The sequence below is a fragment of the Poecilia formosa genome, unplaced genomic scaffold, assembly GCF_000485575.1.
Source record: "Poecilia formosa unplaced genomic scaffold, Poecilia_formosa-5.1.2 Scaffold160, whole genome shotgun sequence".
Taxonomy (NCBI): domain Eukaryota; kingdom Metazoa; phylum Chordata; class Actinopteri; order Cyprinodontiformes; family Poeciliidae; genus Poecilia; species Poecilia formosa.
The window spans coordinates 835,062-854,815 of record NW_006800099.1 but is presented as its reverse complement, the minus strand read 5'-3'; the positions used below and the strand labels follow the sequence as shown (position 1 = coordinate 854,815).

General features: G+C 42.0%; 1 protein-coding gene and 1 long non-coding RNA gene across 6 annotated transcripts in view; one reads left to right on the top strand and one right to left on the bottom strand.

The window, feature by feature from the left end:
* Positions 1-5,261: 5,261 nt before the first annotated feature.
* Positions 5,262-9,705, bottom strand: LOC107837636 (uncharacterized). Its single transcript, XR_001663677.1, has 3 exons — positions 9,624-9,705; positions 8,306-8,311; positions 5,262-5,274 (listed from the first exon to the last, which is right to left on the bottom strand). It is a non-coding gene; the product is annotated as an uncharacterized LOC107837636 (long non-coding RNA).
* fndc3ba (fibronectin type III domain containing 3Ba) overlaps positions 9,636-19,754 on the top strand; it is a 71,859-nt gene continuing 61,740 nt past the window's right edge. For 4 of the 5 annotated variants that reach the window (XM_007564509.2, XM_016677710.1, XM_016677709.1 and 1 more), the window contains exons 1-2: positions 9,636-9,777; positions 12,561-12,636. In XM_007564509.2, the coding sequence (XP_007564571.1) occupies positions 9,661-9,777; positions 12,561-12,636 (193 nt within the window). In that variant the 5' untranslated portion in view covers positions 9,636-9,660. Of the gene's footprint in view, positions 9,778-11,832; positions 12,183-12,560; positions 12,637-19,754 lie in introns of those variants that run through there. The other variant, XM_016677711.1, reaches the window with a different exon arrangement.

Below are 19,754 nucleotides of genomic sequence, written 5' to 3'. Positions count from 1 at the left end.
GCTATTTGTGGGATGTATAGCAATTGTTCTCTTTAGACACGATGGTAAATAACCAGACAACAACCTTGGAGTTCTTTGATAGCTTATGGTATTAAAAATCCCCCCCATAAACTAGATAATTCCTTAATTTCTAATTGCCGTGATAAAAAAAATGTTAGGGCCGTTTATTTATCAATTTAAGCATTTAACTGTGGAGGCAGCGATCAAAACTAACTGAATGATTTCCAAAATGTATAGATGTGATGACCTGACCCAGCAGCTCGTCTGATTTATCTCGCAAAAACAATAATATGAGAAGATGAACAAACAGAATAGAGGTAACATTATGCCATGACGGAGCATTTTCTGAATAACAGGGTTTTTATTAATGTCTTACTTTGAGTCTTCATTCGTTATGGTGTGTTTGAAAAGCTTCCAACTGGTCAGTCAGGGAAATTCAAGTTAAATATATCCGACTTTGGTCAACCATGTCGCATTTCTACATCTATACTTTGCCGAATTATGCAGGAGGTTATTCTGCATTTTAGCATGCATGGTTGTTCTTGAGTATTACTGTCTGCTTCTCATCCTTAAAAGATCCAAAGACGGCACTTTTCTTACAGTCGCTATACACATGTCATCATTTGGGAGAAAATCCCTAATTAGAAGTTTTGAAAGAGACTTAAAAGTGTCCCGAAATGCTTCAAGGAGCATCTGGTTACGATGGGACCCTCATTCATCCTCTGACTCGGTTTCTCGACGTGCCCCGTCTCATCTGTTGGAAGTGGGAAAACGTGCCGTGGAGTCTTCGGTTTATGGAGTTTATGAAGAAGTAGCTTGTTCTTGCAGAGTTTTGCAAGCGTACGCACACTCAAATGTGTCCGTTGCATTCCACCCCACCCTGCCTTGAGTTCTTCTTCGTGGATGACATATCATTACGACAATTACAGGGCAGGAGGACCTTAGCCGCTCTCGCAAACTGAGGCGTGCACACATGAAGGCGCTGCACCGGCGCATGCACACACACATATGGAAGCCAACCCGGAACGAGCTGAAGCTACATTTCGATTTCAAACGCCTTGCCACTGTCCCCAACTTTCAGATTCTCACTACCTACTACTCCCTATCCTGGCTCGCCCCAAACCCCCTCTCTCCCTCACTCACCCCCCCTCGCACACAGCGTTTTCATGTGTGCTGAAAAGCTGCTCACCAATGTGGGAACCAAAAGAAGTTCCATCTTTTATAAATCCCCTCTCTGTCTTCTCTAAGTGTGTGTGTTAGTGTAAGCACAAGCACAGCATTCCTTTTTCCTTCCTCTCCACTCTTCTTTCTCTCCTCCCTCCCCCTGCCTTCTTTTCTGCATCACTCTTTTTACACTCCACCTCTCTTTGCCCTGGTGGAAAAAAAAAAAAAAAGGTACCAACTTTGTGTGTGTCTGTGTGTTAGAGGGTGAAAGAGTGAGAGCGCAGGTTTCTCTGAGACTGAATCCCTTTTGTAAAAGGAGCTGGCACTGAATGGGAGTGGTGTTGGTGGCAGTTTCCCACAATATTTAGAAGCTTCGCCCCCGTTTCCCCCACAGGCACGTACACAGGCGCACATGTCGGCGCGGCCATGCGCGTGTTAAACGCCAGCACGGACTGGAGCTCTCAGCTGATGAGATGAGGTTGCAAGGACTCGGATTTATCCTGGTCGTGCGTGTGTGTGCGCGCGATTCGCCGCGCCTGCTCTGCAGTTCTAAGCATTGACACCTGAGAGCATTCCTCACTGCTCAGAAGACCCAACAGCAAGGAAGATGATCCCTTTACCAGTGCCTCTATTTATCTCTTCCTTATCTCCCTTCTTCTGTATCGCATTCAGATACACATGGCACAGCCGGTGCAGTCAAGTCGGCCCCCATATTCACGACGACCTCGCCACAAATGGCAACAGACTTCCAACAAAAGCGCAGTTTTGGTTCTTTATCCTGCTTTCTCTTGTTTCTCGTTTTCTTGTGTGCTTTGTCACAGCTAATGTGCAGCACCAGGAAAAATTCCCACTGCTATAGAGATTGCTGTTATTTCTTCTCAGTCTGCGAATAAGGAAAAGATTGATAGAAATGCTCTTGGTTCATAACTTTAAGAAAGCTGACTTATGTCTGGAATGCTTGGAATGTCCAGATTTCTTGCGCATTGATTTTAGTTGTCAGCAATTATTGTGTTGCTCATAGTTGTGAAAAATCATGAATCATGATAACGGGGCTACTTTGTAGTCTGAAAAAGTAAGGATCTTGATTTAAGGGGTTTTCCGATGTCTGGATAAATATGGAAAATGAAAATGGAGCATGAAAAATATTTGAATTCCCAGACTTAAATCTCAGTCCTGTTTTCCGTCAATCTGTCCATCCGTTGCTCCATTACAGTCTTTCCCCGCCCCCCCCAAAAAAGAGAACAGTTTGGAAAACTATGAATTTGACATCAAATATTTATAAGAACTTTGCAAGAAATAATTACTTATTGTTGGTAATACTGATAAACTCAGTCGGAGTTTGTCAGTTAGTTGAAGTTTATCGTAAATCATAACAATGACTGAATTGGAAAATTTTACCTTGACATGTGATCCCCAAAACAACTGTTTGCATTTCAAAATGAGATTCAGTGGAATTACTGCGTGTAGTTCACAACTCAATGAAAAAATAGTTATTTGTTTTTTTTTTTACTAGTATTTTTTTCCCCCCCCAAGAGGTTCTCCATACAGTAATAGTTACTACATATAACAAACTAGAGTGTGCTTAGGTTTTAATTTCCTTATTTTTGCTTTTATTACCACAGTGATGACTACCATAAAATATTCTAATATTTTGTGGACAGGATGCTTTTTCTTCCCTGCTAGATGAAACCTGGAAGGCCACATAGAGGTTGTAGAAGTTGGACTGCTGAAGGTAGAATTGGTAAATCACTTGTTTTATGGGACTGCTTTGCTCTTCGGCAAGACCTTAAATTAGCAGGACAATCTGTGCTGTAAACGTGCTCAGAGTTATAAGCTGGGATCAGTGTTAAATTTGACTTCTTAAAACCTAGAAATAAAAAAATAAAAATTGTGGATATTTTATTGCAGCATAAAGCATGCGTAGTTGAAATCCAAACAGCTGGGGGAAACTCCACCTTTACGAAGCTGCACTTCTCTGGCAATTTATTTTTTTTAAAAAATGACTTCAGTTCCATTCAGATCAAAAATACTTTGATCCCAAAGGGAAATTCAGTCAGTAGGAGAGAAACGCTTTATGGTGATGAACACTGCAGCATTTTAAAACTTCTGTATAGCTTGTGCGACCAATAACCAGTTGCTGACAAAGAGATTAGCTTGACCAATTTTTATCTTTCTGCTGAACTCAAACACCCATAGCAACTCCAAGGCTCGTCAATTGGAAGCTTGTAGTTGTTGCTCTGCTTACTGTTGTCGCCAAGAGGATTAAACTTGTTGCATTGACTCTTCGGATTGGTATAAAAGCGGCTAATAATCTGATTTAACAAAATGCAATTTATGCTTCTGCAGCTATTGCAAAACCTAAAGCCATGCGTTTTCTGGGTGTTCCCAAAAGACTCTTGTTTGCATAATACTGTACCCCAGAAGCTTTGCAAAGCATGAAAACTTGTGTTGTAACTAATGGCAAAAGGCAGCATGCAGCCAGCAAATTGAACAGAATGTCCTGATTCTTACCCCATATTTTATTTTTTTTTTTAGTACACTGGGGCATGTATTTTTGCTCATTCATACTAACGTACCCATGCCAGTAGATCTGCTATGCAGAGTTGTAAATCAATTGTAAACAATAATATGACACTTTATAAATCCTGTGTTGGACCAGTGCTCTTTTTTGTGTGTGTGCGCGTTTCTTTTTATTCACCTCCAGATAATAAATCACTTTCCCCTCCACTTGCTTTTAAAAAAAAAAATCGTTTTAATCTCTCCGGACGCTTCCAGATAGGGGTTCTGAAGCAAGGGCAGGATTACATCTGAAATCGATGCTCATCTCTTTTTTTTTTGTGACACATTCGCTTATGAAAAGGGCTTGTCATGTCATCGCGTGTGAACCGGTCGTCATGCTCCATTTAAACGGCCGATCAGATCTGAGGCCTTGTGGAAGTGCAGAGCGAAATGATCGGAAACCTGCGTGTGCCGCGGAGCGGGCAGAAGCTGCAAACGCGCTGCGGTGTGTCGGAGAGGTGCGAACGCCGCCCTGGAAGTAAGTCAGACTGTCTGTTAGGTGGTTGCGAATATCCATTACGCTTCGTCAGGTTGGACAGACTGGAGTCATCGGGCGTGTGTGTGTGAATAATAAATGACTATAACGACTGTTGTGTAATGAGGTCAGATCTGCCACTGAATATCTAAGACCAATGAGTGTGTGTGTGTGTGTTGTTGCACCTCAATGGGCCTTTAACATTATGCATCTTTTAATGCCGCACACAGTTTCCATGCTTACACAAGGCTTTTTTTTTTTTCATTTAATGGCACATGTGCTAACATCCATTCACATGGATGCACGTCAACACGCATGTTCACATCATAACCCTTCATGCGGACAGACGAGCGGGTTGATTGCTGCGCGGATCCGACGTGGAATTTTAAAGTTAAACAACTCATCCCTGCCTGGAATCTCCATGTTATTCCTCCAGCATTCCAGTGGGGGGAAGGAAACCGCGCTGTCTGTTTGCATCCGTGTATGTATGTATGCTTGGCATGTGGATGTATGAAGCTGCTGTCAACAGCTGCTGCCATTATTCATGTGTTGATGCTCATTATTCATTCGCAGATGCATTAAATGTTCCAGTGTGTACATTACATCCTGCAGGAAGCATGTGGAACGCCACAGTTGGAAAATAACAGGGCATCTATAGTTACTCTGCTAACGAATGGGACTTGGATGGAAAAACGTTGTTTTTCGTCTTGTGTCTTTTGGCTCTCTGCTTTGAAATTTAATGCAGCAACAGGATGTGTTGTTTGCAGTTACCCATAAGGCATGTGCGAACTTCATGAAGCATTCTTGTAATCGCATGATCTGGATTTTTTTTATTTATTTTTATTTTATTGCTTGAACGGAAGTTTAAATACATATGCGTGTTTGGATTTAATATTGAAGCCTTTCGTTGTCCGGTTTTCTTTGTTTTTACAGGGATGCTGTAAAGTATTTGTGAGTAGTCTGTATCTACAGTCCAATCTCGCTTGTGGTGATGAGATATGGATCGTCACCGCACAAATAAGATCCTGGAAACAAGCAGCTGAAACGAGTTGCTTCCATTGGACAGCAGGACTCTGCTTTATACATAGATGAGGTGAAGAGCTCCGTCATCCGCAGTGGAGCTCCTGTGTAAAAGAGTTACCAGGATCTGAATGGGATATCTCCTGAGTGCCTCAATTTGTAGGTTTTCAGATAATTTGCCAATGAGAACCTGAGTCAGAGCCAGAATCATAATGAAGGAACAAGATTTCCCTCCTAATGGCCTGGGAACAACTTTAGATCCCCAAAATTGAACTGGAGGTAGCTCAATGAGACATCAGTTTTTGATTACAGAACACTTTTTAATATGTTTGGATCTAGTTGGAACAGTCTCAGCATGAAGTTGTTGTGCAATCGGAGCTGTCAAAATTAGGACTAGTTTTAGTAATGGTGCCCGTCATGCTGAGTGCTTTGTTTACGTTTCATTCTGATAACACTGAGACATTTGTCACACTTCAGTGGCGAAACGACAGATGGAATTTGACCATGAAGATAATCTGGTATCAGGACCATATATGAAAGTGTCTTAGAAAAAATCAGTGTTTGGAAAAAATCAGATTTTTGCCGTTAAGTGTCCATAAAAAGTCAGATTCGATGTAGGTAAGCTTGCAGAGAGTTACGGTAGCTCTAGTTTTTCTGGAGGCAACGTTACACTGTTTCCCATCTTGTCGTGTGCCCGCATAAAAAAATAAAAAATAAAAAAAAATTACGTGAGCCTAATTGTGCAGAAATGAAATGCAAGTCTTCTCACATTTATGACGTATGCAAGATGGTTATACGTCTTCTGATTTTGTATGTTGCAGATGAATTGGGAATCATGTTGTAAAAAGTAGCCAGGAGTCAAATAATTGTCAAATTAGTCAGTCAGTTGCAGCACTTCAATAGATCACTTTAAGCATTTGGCATGCTGAGCTAAAGTGATCTTCAGCACAAACTACATAGCACTGAGTGGTGATGGTATTAATTCCTTATATCAGAAGCATTTGTGTGAATAACATCCTTCAGTTGTTATAAAAATGCTCTATGTATGCAATACGGTTCATAAGAGATTTGACTTTGTAATTTTTCTTTAAAGAGTCCTTTAACAATCTTTTTGCCAGTTTTGGACTGAGAAGTAGCTCTATGCATTTGTTCCTCCAGATGTGTCAATTGTTGCTGGCTAGTCTGAAGGAACTGAGTGGAGGCATTGTGAGGGAGGGCTGCTCTTTCATGCGAAAGCTCGGAAACTTGGAAACTGCAGCTCTGAGGAGGAGCTTTGTCTTTCAAGGCGGTGCTTGGACTCCCCAAGCATTTCACAAAGCTGAATGGTTGCCATGGGAGATGAAAGGATTTCTCAAACATGCCTGAAAGAATCAAAGCAAAACTCTAGGTATGTTTTTGATGAGGGATTAACATAACATGACGTAGAGCTCAAAAAAAGTCAATTTTACGTAATACCGCTTTAAAACTGTATGTTTGTCTATTCCTTGCAATGGATGGCAATAAAACATGGTGTTAAGGTATCTCTCAGAATTAGCAAAGCATCAGCTGTATTTTGTGGCTCCTCTTTAGGTAGTGTCCGTAAAGCCCGTGCACAATTAAGAGAAAAGCTCAAGTTTCGGTTAACATGCTGATCAATTGACTGATATTTTCCGATATAAATTACTCCTGTAATCCTCCTTCTCCCTCATCACTCCCTATTTTGCCTCAGGCTACGTCTTCTCTATTTCTCTGTCTATTCTTTTTCCTGGCAAAGCTCACGGTGGTGTTACCATCGGTCTGAGCTGTGCGTGCGTGTGCAAGCGAGGTTGCGTGCATAAGCCGGGAGGGCTAGGCTGAACTGGAAACGGGGCATCGATGGAGAATTAAGCACAAATGAGGACAAAGTCAAGAAATAAAAGAAAAGATTGATTGAAATTTGCCAAGCGGCAACGGAAGGGTGGCGTGTTTATGTTGCAGCAGGACAAGTCCCAGCTGGGTGATCAAAACCTAACCCTTCCAGCGACCTTGTCAATGGTATTAGAGGGCCGGCTGAGAAAGGAGGCCCACAGTGACACACAGCTGCTTTTGGAGGAATGCGCTGCACACGTGCACATGCTTATGAACTATATGTGTCAGAGACGGATGTCAGGCGGCTTTCTCCGACTTAGCCACATCAAAAGAAATCCCCAACACGTACGTATCGTGTGCACTAAAAGCATCGCCTTGCCAGCGGTCAGTGGCTCCTTACCAGTGGTTACCGGCTTTGGCGCTGAAATTGAACACCTGCAGCATTTAGTCCGCTTCACACGGTAAATCTGCGTGTTTGCAGACGTGTTTACGCGTGAGCCTGGAAGAACACTTGAGGCCGGACTCCTCAGTTTATCCGTGTGTACGTTTCCCTCGGCGGGACTGCGTATGTATGGTTGACGCGTGATTGCAAACTTCAGAGATTTAGTTGTATGTTTATCTTTTCTGGTTGCTTTTTTTTTGTTCTCAGTGTATATGTGTATGCACACACACTTTGTTAAAGTTTGGTTTAGCAGCTTGGTTAAAATCCTGATGAGCACCATGTGTGCTTGGTTTTCTTTATGTTTCTGCCCCAAAGCCGGTTAGGCGATGCCATGTCATTTTCCACTTTAGAATAATGGCATTGTTTGCTTTTTCCCCCTCTTCTAGTTTTATCTTACACTTGGTCCATAGAGCACCAAAACAATTAAACATAATAAAAATGACATAAAAGCTTAATGCTAGGTTTATCTGGTTTGTTCCAAGATAAGTCATTTATCCCTACTGTGCTTTAAAAAAAAAAATCAGACCGCTACTTATCCGCCGTTTCTTTTGTCATTAGTTCTGCAAACAGGATGCTAGCTGTAATCCATAGGGCTATTGTTGACGGTAAAACACTTTGGTTTAGTCTCTATTTTCCCCTTTGTCTCTTTAATCTTTATTTCCTTTTATATCAACAAGACATGGCTTGTTGAACTTCATTAGAATTTATTCTTGCACAAAGCCAGTGGTTAAGGGAAACGACACCTCAGGAAATGCTTCTCGTTTCCCTTTTTGCATAACTTTTCCTTTTGTTATTTCACTTCCAGGATTATTTAACACAATGCACTGCGTTTTAATCTTTTGGATTTAGGTCCATATCCATCTGATAACAGTCCTTTTCCTTTGTACTCATTGAGTTTCCCAAACTTGTCACTTAGATTTTGATTCAAGTGTGCACCCCTAATGAATCAAACTGAAACCAAATCAAATGGCAATTCTTTAACTCTAAGCGAAGAGTTTTGCTGCTTACATGAAGTGGAAAATTGCTTCGTTAGGAAAAAAAAAAACCCATCAACAATAAACATGGAGACAAACACAACTGCAGCCATAAATTTTGACATTATATTTTCTGAATTTATTTCAAAATATTTCCAAGTATATTTATAGAGCTTTTAATGGGAAACTGAATTTTTACAGTTTTAAGACCAGATTATTTTTAACACCAGTTCTACACACATAGTGGCTAAATGGAAGTGACAAATGGTCCCAAGGGTTACATCTGCATGAAATAATTCAAGAGTGATTACTGATTTATACAACAGTCTTTTGATGTCAGAATTTTTTATAATTAAAATTAAGAAAAGTGAAAAAGTAAAATCGCATTTTTGGCATGAGAAACTTTATGCTCACAAACGACACCCACAGTTACCCTGATGATCTGACTCCTTACTCCTGAATTGTCCGTCGTTGGTACGCCATTAGCTGTACTACGTTTCTCCTCGACTCTGGGTCGTTGCTTTCCTTGAAGCCAATATTCTTGCTAATTCATGAATCCAGGGGAAATCTGGAACATGGAGAACTTTTTTTCTTACCAAGATCTTTAGTGAAAATAAGACCGCTCACTATTTTCCTCTGTATTATCAGTTAGAAGCCACCTGTCATTTTTACATTGTGGTGTTTTTGTCAACAGTTATTTACTTTATTATAGTTTTAGTTTAAATGTTAGATCGTCATCCATTTGTGGTTTAGAGAGCCAGGTCTCAGTAGGTTGTTTTTCCGTTTGAAGAGTGAGTTTCAAAATTACCCATCATCTGATTGTGATTCATTTGTGTTATGCTTTTCAGACTTTTAAATAGCTGGACTTTAAAACGGAAAAGCAGCAAGCAAGACATTAACACTTAATGTCTTGCTTGGTGATCCCTTTATTGTTTTCCTTTGCTGTGTTTTCTGTCGCTGCGTGATGGCTGCTGTGAACGCTTTACGTTTTCAAAGAGGCCGTCCATCATGACCAACAGTTCAATATAACTAACCAAGTTTTCCAACCTTTAAAAATGTTGTCATTCCTCTGACTTTTACCATGCCATTGTGTGTATGCCCAAAGAATGAGGATGTGCTGATTCATTCCCTCTCTCTCTCTCCTCTCTCTCTCTCTCTGTACTTTCCCAGGTAGGGCAGTTCAGTCAATTTCTCCATGAATGTACGTCACAATGATGATGACAGACCAGATTCCACTGGACTTGGCTCCGCCCCCCCTCCTGAACGGAGAGCTCCCTCTCATGCCTCACATGGTTAACGGTGACGCGGCGCAGCAGGTACATATGCCTTTTCACACTCGCACACATCTGTTATCCGGACGCTTGTAGTTCAAACCCTTCCCCTCCTCCCCCGAATACTTCCACCTTATTCTCCCAGCATTTCCTATATGTTGTGGTTAATGTATCCAACAGGCTCTTCCCTTAGTCATCGTTTCATCACAAGTCTTGTGTGTCATTCCTTCGGGTGTTTGAAAAGCTGCCAAGACCTTGCCATCAATGAAGTGGGTCATTAGCTGGAGCAAAAACAAGCACCTAGAGAGATGAGGACAAGTTGAGTCATTTTCACGAAGGATCACTGCAGTTCTTCGGTATTCTGAGTGACACACCGGCATTGCTGGAAAAAGGAACAAAAACTCCTAGAAGCGTGGCCGAAACAAATTTCCATCCCCGCATGCCACGTGCTCGCAAAGCATTTGCTTAAAAATACTTTGGACAGGGAGTTGAGTGAATTCTCCCGAACGTGCTGCAAAGCCAGCTGGGCCTCTTTGAAAGCGCAGCACATAGATGGACATCTGCTCAGGCGAAGGGAAGCGGTCGCTCTAATCGAAATCAGCGCAGTTCAGTGGGACTTTAAAATATTTGGTCAGAAACATTTTCACACTGCGAGCTTTCGATAAGAACAGGGATGAGAATGCTATTTGCATCGCCGTAGCCCTGCTCCCTCGCAGCCCAGAGGAAGTATGTTGGGAGTGTTTTGGCTGTGACACGGGTACAGTTATGCAGGGGGTTTTGGCCGTAGTACACAGCAGTTAGGGAGCTCTTTTTATCACAACACCCTGCAGTTTAAAACTTGGTTCCCAGTGTGGAATCGGGGATCTAGACCAATGATTATACAGATTTGACTCAGCATTTATGTGTCCACATGTGTGAATTTGTTTTCTGTCTGTCGTACTTTGTGTGTGTGTGTGTGTGTGTTTGTGTCTCATACCCTTTTAGCTTTTGTGTGGGCACTGCAGCGTCTGTGTTGAGTCTGAATACATGCTGTAAGTGCTTGTCTGTCAGTTTTCTTAGTATTTGTGTTTACTAGCCTGCATTTTTCAAGCTGCAGCTGCTGGTAGTTTTTCTACACTGAAACCAAGAGAGGGTAAGTATCGGGTACAGCCAAGATCAAAGGCGACCAACTATAAGGTTTTCTACCCGTTTTTTTTTTAACCTAAAGAGTACAGTATAGGGGGTTTGGAGCTGATCTTAAATTTTTGTAAACCTTTTACCTGCCAGTTCTTTTAGCTTCCATTTTTTTTGAATCTAAAAGCAGAAAACAGCTGCTTCTGAGTGGCTTCCAGAATGTTTGTGTAGCATTCCTTCAATCACCAACCGTTCATTTTCTATTTTAGGAGCAGAGGCGACATCACACTGTGTGAGAGAGAACTCGCTACAGAGTAGGTTATCATAACATAAAAAAAAAGTTAGTATAGTAAAATTCGCTGTGCAGCTCCAGGTCAGGGCCGACGAAGCTGAATATTGTCCGATTCAAATCACCGGGTGATTTCTCTGAGCATCTCTAATTAATGGTTGAGTTATATAACCTTCTTTTGAAGTTTAAATTCAGTATCGACTCTCTCTCCCTTTTCTACTAAGACGAGTAAATGTTTATTTTAAAATTTGTGTTGCACAAATGTTAAAACCGCAAAATTGTGGTTCTGGGTCAGTTGGCCTGAAACTGCTTGTTAATGTGTCTCTTATTGCCGTTTCTTCTTAATCGAGGAAGGTCTGGAAAGACCTAGACAAGGGGAACAAGTTTTGTTTTTTTTTTTGTTTTGTTTTTTTTGTCTAAAATCTATCGCAAAACTGTTACAATCCACCTAAATATGAAGATTTTGTGAATTCTGCCTTAGCTCCTGCTCATGTGCAACACAAGCTGACAGGTTAAATCCAGCATCTATGGGGATAACAGTAGGTTAAAATGTAACAAAACATGTACCCATTAAAGCGAAGCATCATGGGTATACCCAACAGTCTGGTTCCTTTGACGCAGCTCTGTTTATTTAAGCCGCCACTCCTCTCACTCCCACCAACATGGTCCCATGTAAGGGGTTTTCTCCATCCCTATGTGCTGTGTACTATGCTGCCGTTCCCATAGCAACAGCAGCCGCTGCTGCAGCAGCAGCAGCAGCAGACAGAGCAGGAAGTGTGCATCTGTTTTGTGTGTGAGACAGGAAGGGAGCATGTTGGTGCTGAGATGGGAGAAGAAGCAGAGGCTACAGGAGGAACGCACGATACGAGGCTCGTTGAAAGGCACACCTGTGGAGCGTAGACGGCACCGTGCTTGTGTGTGCATGCATGCATGTCCCTGAATACGTGTGGGTGTGTGCGTGCCTGGTGCGTACGCAATGGAGGGTCGCCTGTTTCACGTCTACAGCCACGTGTACAGTTTCAACAACCTGAACACGGAGAACATGACGGTAAGGTGTTCTGCGTGCTCCCGTCGGGCTTCATCGGAAGGAGACCCACCCATCTGTCATTTATTTCGCTTTCAGTGGTGTGCGCGCTCACCTGTCTGTGTCAGCCTGGGATGTGTGCTGTTGTATTCAAACTGGATCTTCTCTGAGAACAGGTTTTGAAAGAAACCTGTTCTAAGATCGAGGTCTCAAAGTAGCCGTTTCTCATTTATGTGTGTAAATGATACTCTGTGATCCTACAGTCAGTGTGCCAAATCACCTCTGGAAATTACGTAACAGATGTGTGCATATAAACTTTCTCCCTCAATACTTTATTTGCGTCTTCTTACAATGTTTCCCTTTTTTTTTTTTCTCTTCTTTTGTCTTTGTGTTTTGACACAGGTGATTCTGGTGCAGGTGAACCCAGGGGAGACGTTTACCATCCGAGCGGAGGACGGCTCGCTGCAATGCATTCAGGGTCAGTCTTCGCTTATCACATCGCGTTATCATATTACAGCGAGGCCTGGCCATCAGTCCTTTGCGTGTCTGTGTGATTGAAGATTAAAAAGAAAACGTTTTTTTTTTTTTTATCAGTTTAATTGTAGGCTGGCTTCACGCTCTTGAACCAACCGAGACTTGTGCATTGCAAATTGAGCAAGTGGTACGAATTATCACATAAATACGTTAATGTTTGAACTAAAAGATCCAGTCAAAATTCTTTGTCCGTGTTATTCAAGACTAGTCAACCCAGTAATATTACGCCTCTCTCCACCATGGGAGGTGGTCATAAACACGGAACCACAACGAGATGTAAGGGTAAGAAAAGACTGGAGATTGATTGGGACACTGTGTCGGTCAGCAACGGAAGCATTTAGCAGATTCTTCATACGATTCTCTGGTGTCCAGAGTTGCCGTGGGCGTGACTGATGAAATCACATATGATGTGGACAGAAATATGAGTGTTCTTATTCAAACAAACCTGGGTCAGGACCCCCAGCTGATCCTACAAGAACTTGAAGGAAATGGAAGCTGTGAAATTTTGTGTCTGGAGAGTCTGAATTTAAAAGTATTTATTCTGCCATAAAACATTCAAAAACTCCCGAATATTCCCTGATTACAGTCTTTTGAATGATTTGTGTAGTAAAGCAAGTACATAATGGTGTACATGTAAGGCAGTGGTTGGTAGTAATGCACGTTTGCGCCGATGACCGATGTGGTGAAACTGATCTGCCGTAGCTCCACTCTGGCTTCGTCAGATATCGGTAAATGAAAAAGACTGGCGATGGAAGCCACATTAAAAAGCTCCTAAAGATGGAAGGAGGTGGCAGAAACGCGGGATTTCCCCCAGCCTCCTCTGAAATTCTCTCACTTTGAGGATGTCAGACAGCAGCTTTGAAAGAGCGCTTTTGTTTTCTTCGTGATCTCTCCACCCCCACCCTCTTCTGCCGATCCCCGTCTTCTTCCGTCAGTTTTTCTTTGGCCTCGGAATTGAGAGAAAGCAGTTCTGGCCCCAGACGCAGCCTGCCGCCCCTCTTGTAAAACCCTCACCACCACAGCACGCCGTGTTGTAGCAAACAACAGCCTGCCTCTTCTCCTCTAACCGCCATGTAATTTAATTTTCCTGAAATCAGAGGGATCGCCTTGGCGAACCTATGGGCAGAGTTGATGGCAGATAGACGCGCCGCATGGTGGGATGGATGGATGCAAGGACGGTGCAGACGCAAGAGACGTGTAGAATGAAAGATTTGGTGAAAAGTTAATTACAGAACAGATGACGTTTGAATTTTGCGAATATAATAAACGACAGAAAAGAAAACCAGATCCTGCTTTGCAGAAGGACGCAGTATTGATGCAGCTAAGGTCTCGTGGATGTTTGTCTGGTTGCATGTGTGGACTTCCCCATAAAAAAGTTCTTCTGTCTGTGTGTGCTTTTTTTTTTTTTTTTTTTTTTTTTTTGGTGGGAGGTCTCCAGCTTGGCCTCGTATTAATGCGAATGTTACTAACGATGAAGGAGCACGGTCACACAAACACGCACACATGCATGTGGACAGAAGAACAAACTCCAGTTCTTTTCCTCCAACCTTCTCTGGAGGTCGGCGGGTTTTATGAGAGGTGGAGTGTGGCGGTGGGTTTTGAAGACGGGACTGAGTCCCCTCTTCAGACAGACTCTGTGTGATTACCGAGACCTCAGAGCTCAGTGTTTGCCCTCGCTGTGTGTTTGCTCTTCAGCTCGCTACGTGTGTGTGCGCGCGTGTGATTTTATTGAGGGAGGTTGCAGAGACCTGAGGGCACAAGCAGGGACCAGATTTGAGATGAAACAACCTCTGTTTAGCTGTTGCTCTGCGGTGCAAGCATGCACACAAACACGGATGCTCTCTGCCAAGACTGACCCCGTCTGGAGAGGTCAGGGCCGGACGGCTTCTCTCTTGCGTTTCACAACGCCGTCGCCTCTTTCCACTTGATGTTTTACTTGTTCGGCCCTTTGCTCCAGTTGATTATTACCCGATCTGGCATTGGCGCGCGTTTTCTTCTCATTCATACTCTCCGGGAACTACTACTACCAAGTCAAAAACAATCCAGTTTTGAGTATTTTTGATAACCCACGTCTGGGTCAAATAGGAATGATTCAGCCTTTGATTGATTTTGTTTTATGGGTTTAACCCACTGTACCGACTCTCAACCAGCAATCCAATAAACTAAAAGAAACCTGTGTCTAAACTTTAGGGAAAAAAAATGTGAAATTTTTTGTGTCGAATTGAGTCATTTTAACTGACAAACAAGGCAAGTTGGATAATAAATCTCCTACTGAATTCATAATATACACTTATCGGCTACACTATTAGATATCGCATATTTGTCTAAGTCATTAGTCTTAAACCCAGCAGTTTCTTGTGTGTAATTAGCCGTCAAACGCTGTGGAACAGTTTCGAAACTCGACGTATACAATCGATTCATTCCACGTTTTATTGGATCATTTTAGTCACGTGCTTCAGTTTTATCTTCCTTCCCTCCCAGCGGTTTTGTTGCGTTGCTCTTTTGATGCTCGCTTCTTCTTTGGCTGCAGCTTTGTGTGTGTGTGTCGGCGAACGAGTCGAAGCTAATCTCTTCCTGTATCCGTCTGCTAATTAGCAAGTTCGGTGTGGATATGCGAGTGTCTGCGTGTCTCTGTGGCCTGTCTAAAACAGACTGACCTATCGATGCTCCGGGGGGTCGGCTTCAACCAACCCCCCCTCACACACTCTTTTCTCACACACGACATGCTTCCACACACTCCCCAGTCTCTAATCATCCTTGCCACCTCTCCCTTTCCACCGTTTTCGGACGAACCCCCCCAGCCCTCCTCCCACTCTGTCCCTTCCTCCCCTCACTAAGACCATAAGACCATTCCCCTGAGCTTTCCCACACTCACATCAAAGGAGAAGACTCTGGAGGGTGTGTTAGAGCACCCTGCTCTGGAATTTCAGTGTGTTGCCATGCCGCTTGCTTTCGTGTGTGTGTGTGTGTGTGTGTCTGTGTGTTTTACAAGGGTGAGTTAGTTGACTGGGCTGTTTGGTCTTTGTTGAACTTTTTACGAGGGACGATGAGTCCGGGGAAGGGGGTTGGGGGGCCTGAGATGTTGCAAGAGGTTACACCACCACGGAGGATGTGACATCACAGTGCTTCTTAGGTGGCAGCAGATCAACATTGTTTGTCCTTTTTTCTATTGCATCTAATGATTTTGGATGCAAGTTGAATATTGACAATATTTAGTTCTTGGGTATTATACCTCAAGTATTTACACAAAGCCATTATAGACCATGTTCCACCTGCTCCTTGCGGTGCGTGGTCACCACTGACTCTGCATACATGTCATTCTGCATGCGTTATTTGGACAAAGCAGATGGGGAATCAAAGGTCTGGTTTGTGTTTTGCCAGCAGATGTGTGCAGCTGGCTCATACGCTCTCTGTGTCTTCACTGATGCTCACTTCCTGTCAATGTTCTGCTGCCCCATGATTGGCTTGTTATATATTATATTAAAACTGACGTATTGCTTTTATTGAGCTGTTTCGATCACGATCACTGCGTAGAACCGTTGCGACCAGACTTCGTCTAAAACGCACTCTCCATCATTCATTCGTGAGAACTAATTGTGACTTGTGAAGGCACTGCTGTTTTAATAAAGATATTTAATTTCTATTCTTACCTATTTGCAGTCATATTATGAATGAGAAGTGCTCAAATGCCCAAAGTTTGAACAAAACCATCTTTTTTTTTTTTTTTTTCTTTTTTTTTTCCAGGTTAAAGCTACCAACTTTAGCACAATGCCTACTTCCAGAATAGATTTCTTTGAAACAATATGAAATACGATGTCATTTTTTTGGTATAAGATTCTCATGGTGTGGTAACCTGGAGTAAAACTACTGTAGTTTCACTGTGTAACACACAAAAAAATGCAAAACATGATACAATCGCTTTGATTTAACACAAAAATTGTTTAATATTGTGTAAAAGTGCTAAACTATTATATGATAACCTCCAGTTTGTTTTTTGGCTTTTTTGTTTTAGCAGTTTGTGATATATAGAATAAACTGTCTAAACGGTGTTTTTCAAGTATATATGGTCATTGTACATAATGGCTTTATCACCATTAGGTTTTCTTGCATCGCTGTCCATGTTCTTCCCAATCGGAAACATTTCCAAAAATGTCTGCTCTGCTCCAGCTACTTCAGCACTTTGAGAACTTCCCAACATTCATTTAAACATTGGAACACTATGGCCAAAAAAATGGGCATTTCTGAAATTGCAACTCTTTAGACTTTTGGCTTAGATAAGTGCCAGAAATCGGGCCTATTTTCTTTAATGTTGCTTTCAGTATTTGTCAAGCATAAGTTTTATATCGGCATTGCTTTGTCCTAAATATATTCAAGAGGAAAAAAGGTTTATACTTTTGCGTGGAATGGAAAATTAACAACTGTAGTCCATCTTGTGAACACTTTGTACCACCTACAAACTACTACAAAATTAGAAAACTTTTATTTTGTACTTATTGGTTTTAGCACCCCGTTAAAAGTAACATTACAATCTGGAAATGACATTTATTTTAAATCTTTGAACTTAGACCTTTGAACAAAATCTTTTGGTATTGGGGGTTCCTGATTTAAGAAACACTGAGAAATAATGTGGTGGTTTTTATTTTTTTTAAAGTTTCTTCTGGCCTTACTTTCATTCCTGTTAGTGTTTTCCCCCCTCTGCCTCTGTTGGATGGATGCAGCTGATGTAGCTTTTCCTGGGTTCACTGCATCACTACAGAAGCTTCCTGAGGTTTTCTTTTTTTTTGCCCAGCCTCCAGCCAAAGTGTGCACTTCTACACTCGGGACCCTTTGATGTAAATGGAAATAGCTGCTTGAGAGAGATGTGGTGGAAAGCCCTGCAGCCTGTGTTTACCTCGAGCCAGATGGCTCTAAACAAGCTGGGGGGAGAAGACGCAAATACATTTTTCTCCGAAGGGCTTAATTTGGTGTTCAGTTCTGGACGGTCCCCTTTGCAGCTTGTAACCAGAAAGGGGTTATTTTAGGTTTCCAACCTGCCTCTGATCCAAATCCCTCCCATGTGGGGGCAGCCTGACAGGTTTAATGAAAACTGTAGTTCTCTTGAAAAGAGGTTAAGTTTGTCCCGTCAGCTGAAAGTCTCAATATGTTTATCGAAAGTAACCATTTCAATCTAATTAAAAAAAAAAAAAACCTGAATAAGTGTGCTTAGTTTTTTTTTTAAAAAAAAGCACTTTCTCATCATTTGTTGGCTTGTCTTTAAGTGTGTAGACGTGTGATTAGAAATGTCAATGGGTGTAGTGGTGTTATTGTTGCACATGCGCCTCGCCCCAGACATTATGAATCTTATAACCGATTTCCTGTAATTGTAGGTGCTTGAAACGGTCATTGTCTGTGACTTTGTAGTATCTGAATACACTTTAAGACTCTTGAAAATTAAGCCTGTTTTAAGATGTATAGTGATGCACCAATGAAAATATGTGAAAGAAATCCCCTCCATTAAACGTAAGAAGATTAAATCAATTGGAAAATTTGCAAAATGCAAAATGTTCATTTGGCTTTTGCAATGTGGAGGGAAAAAGTCTGGTAAAAGAAATTTAGAGTTTTACCTTCTTGGTAGGTCTTACTTCATCCTGTAGTAGAGGAAGTCAGATCAGGTCATTGTACAGTTAAAAGTGGCTGTCAAGAATAATGTTTTTTTATTTTTCAATTTCTTCAACTTAAAACAGAAGTATGTATAAAAAAAAAAAAAAGTCAGTATTTGATGGGTAGTCAGTAAACTACCCATCTTCTGTCCCAAAACTCGCGTAGACCAAACATTTAGGTTAAATGACCAGATTTTAGTCAAAATGTAAATCTTAAACATTAGTTAGTACAATGTTGCTTTAAATGCTGACCTTTAAAAAAGAAACCAAAAAAAACAAAAACGGGTGTATTAAAGTAAGTTGCAACTAAAACTAGTTAACCCAGCATTTTGGTAAAATAATAACTTTGCTGTAGTGTAGCTTTCTACGGCTACCCAGGTAATTTTTTATTTATTTTTGTCACTTTAAGCTTCCGCCCCGTGCATAAGTGGTTATCATGTAGGATTAATATTTTTTTCAAGATGGGTTTAGAGACTACTGGAAAAAAAAGAGATCTCAAAATATAGTCTTAGCCAGACAGCCCTGTGAGGGATTTTGCCTACAAAGGAGTTGCCTACAAGATCGTCTGCCCTGCAGGCAACCGTAAAGCAGGTTACAGGGGTGTGTTTAGTATATGGGTCTTAATTTTGTGTTGCGTCTCATTGCATGTGGGGAAACTGGTCGCCAGGGGAGAGGACTCTCACTCCAGGTGGTGTGTGATGGAATGTGATCCCTCTGGGCACACATTTTGTGTTTGCATGCGTGCCTTTGTGTGGCGTACCTGCTCCCTTTTTCTTTCCTCCACCCTCGACATTCTCCGCTCAAAAGAAACAAAAGAAAATGGAGCGGATTGGCTTGGTTCAGCTGGCACAAGGTAGTTAAAACATTGACTTCAGTGTGTTTGTGTGTGTGCATGAGGCAGAGAGAGTTGATTGTTGTTGTATGCCCTGCCCAGTGCTCAATTATAAACTCAATGCCCTCACAAAGTAGGCCATGAGGAGGCAGACTGAAGAAAAGAGGATGGAAGTGGCAGAGTTGAAATAAAATGCAGGAGGCAAATAAATGAATATGGTTTGAAAGAAGTGGAAGAAAACTATGTGCTGCATGTCTGATCGTGCCATGCATTCTGGATGAAGCCACTTCCTTCATGCAATGACCCCAGCTACCTCTGTAGCTGCTGCTGCTGCTGCCGCTGCTACCGAGTTGATCTGCTTTTCCAGCTCATACTTGCTGTTCCGACTGGCCCACTTGGGCAACCTGGGAGAGGGAGTGGTTCGAGCGGGTAGAAATGGATGACTGGCGCTCTTGAGAATACAGTGAGACTGTGTGAAAGTGTTTGTGAGCAGCAGCTGTGTAGAGGAGGTAGCTTGCAGAAGTTTTTTTTTTTTTTTTTTTTCCAGACAGACTGAGGCAGAACGATCTTTTCCAAGAATGAAATTCTTGG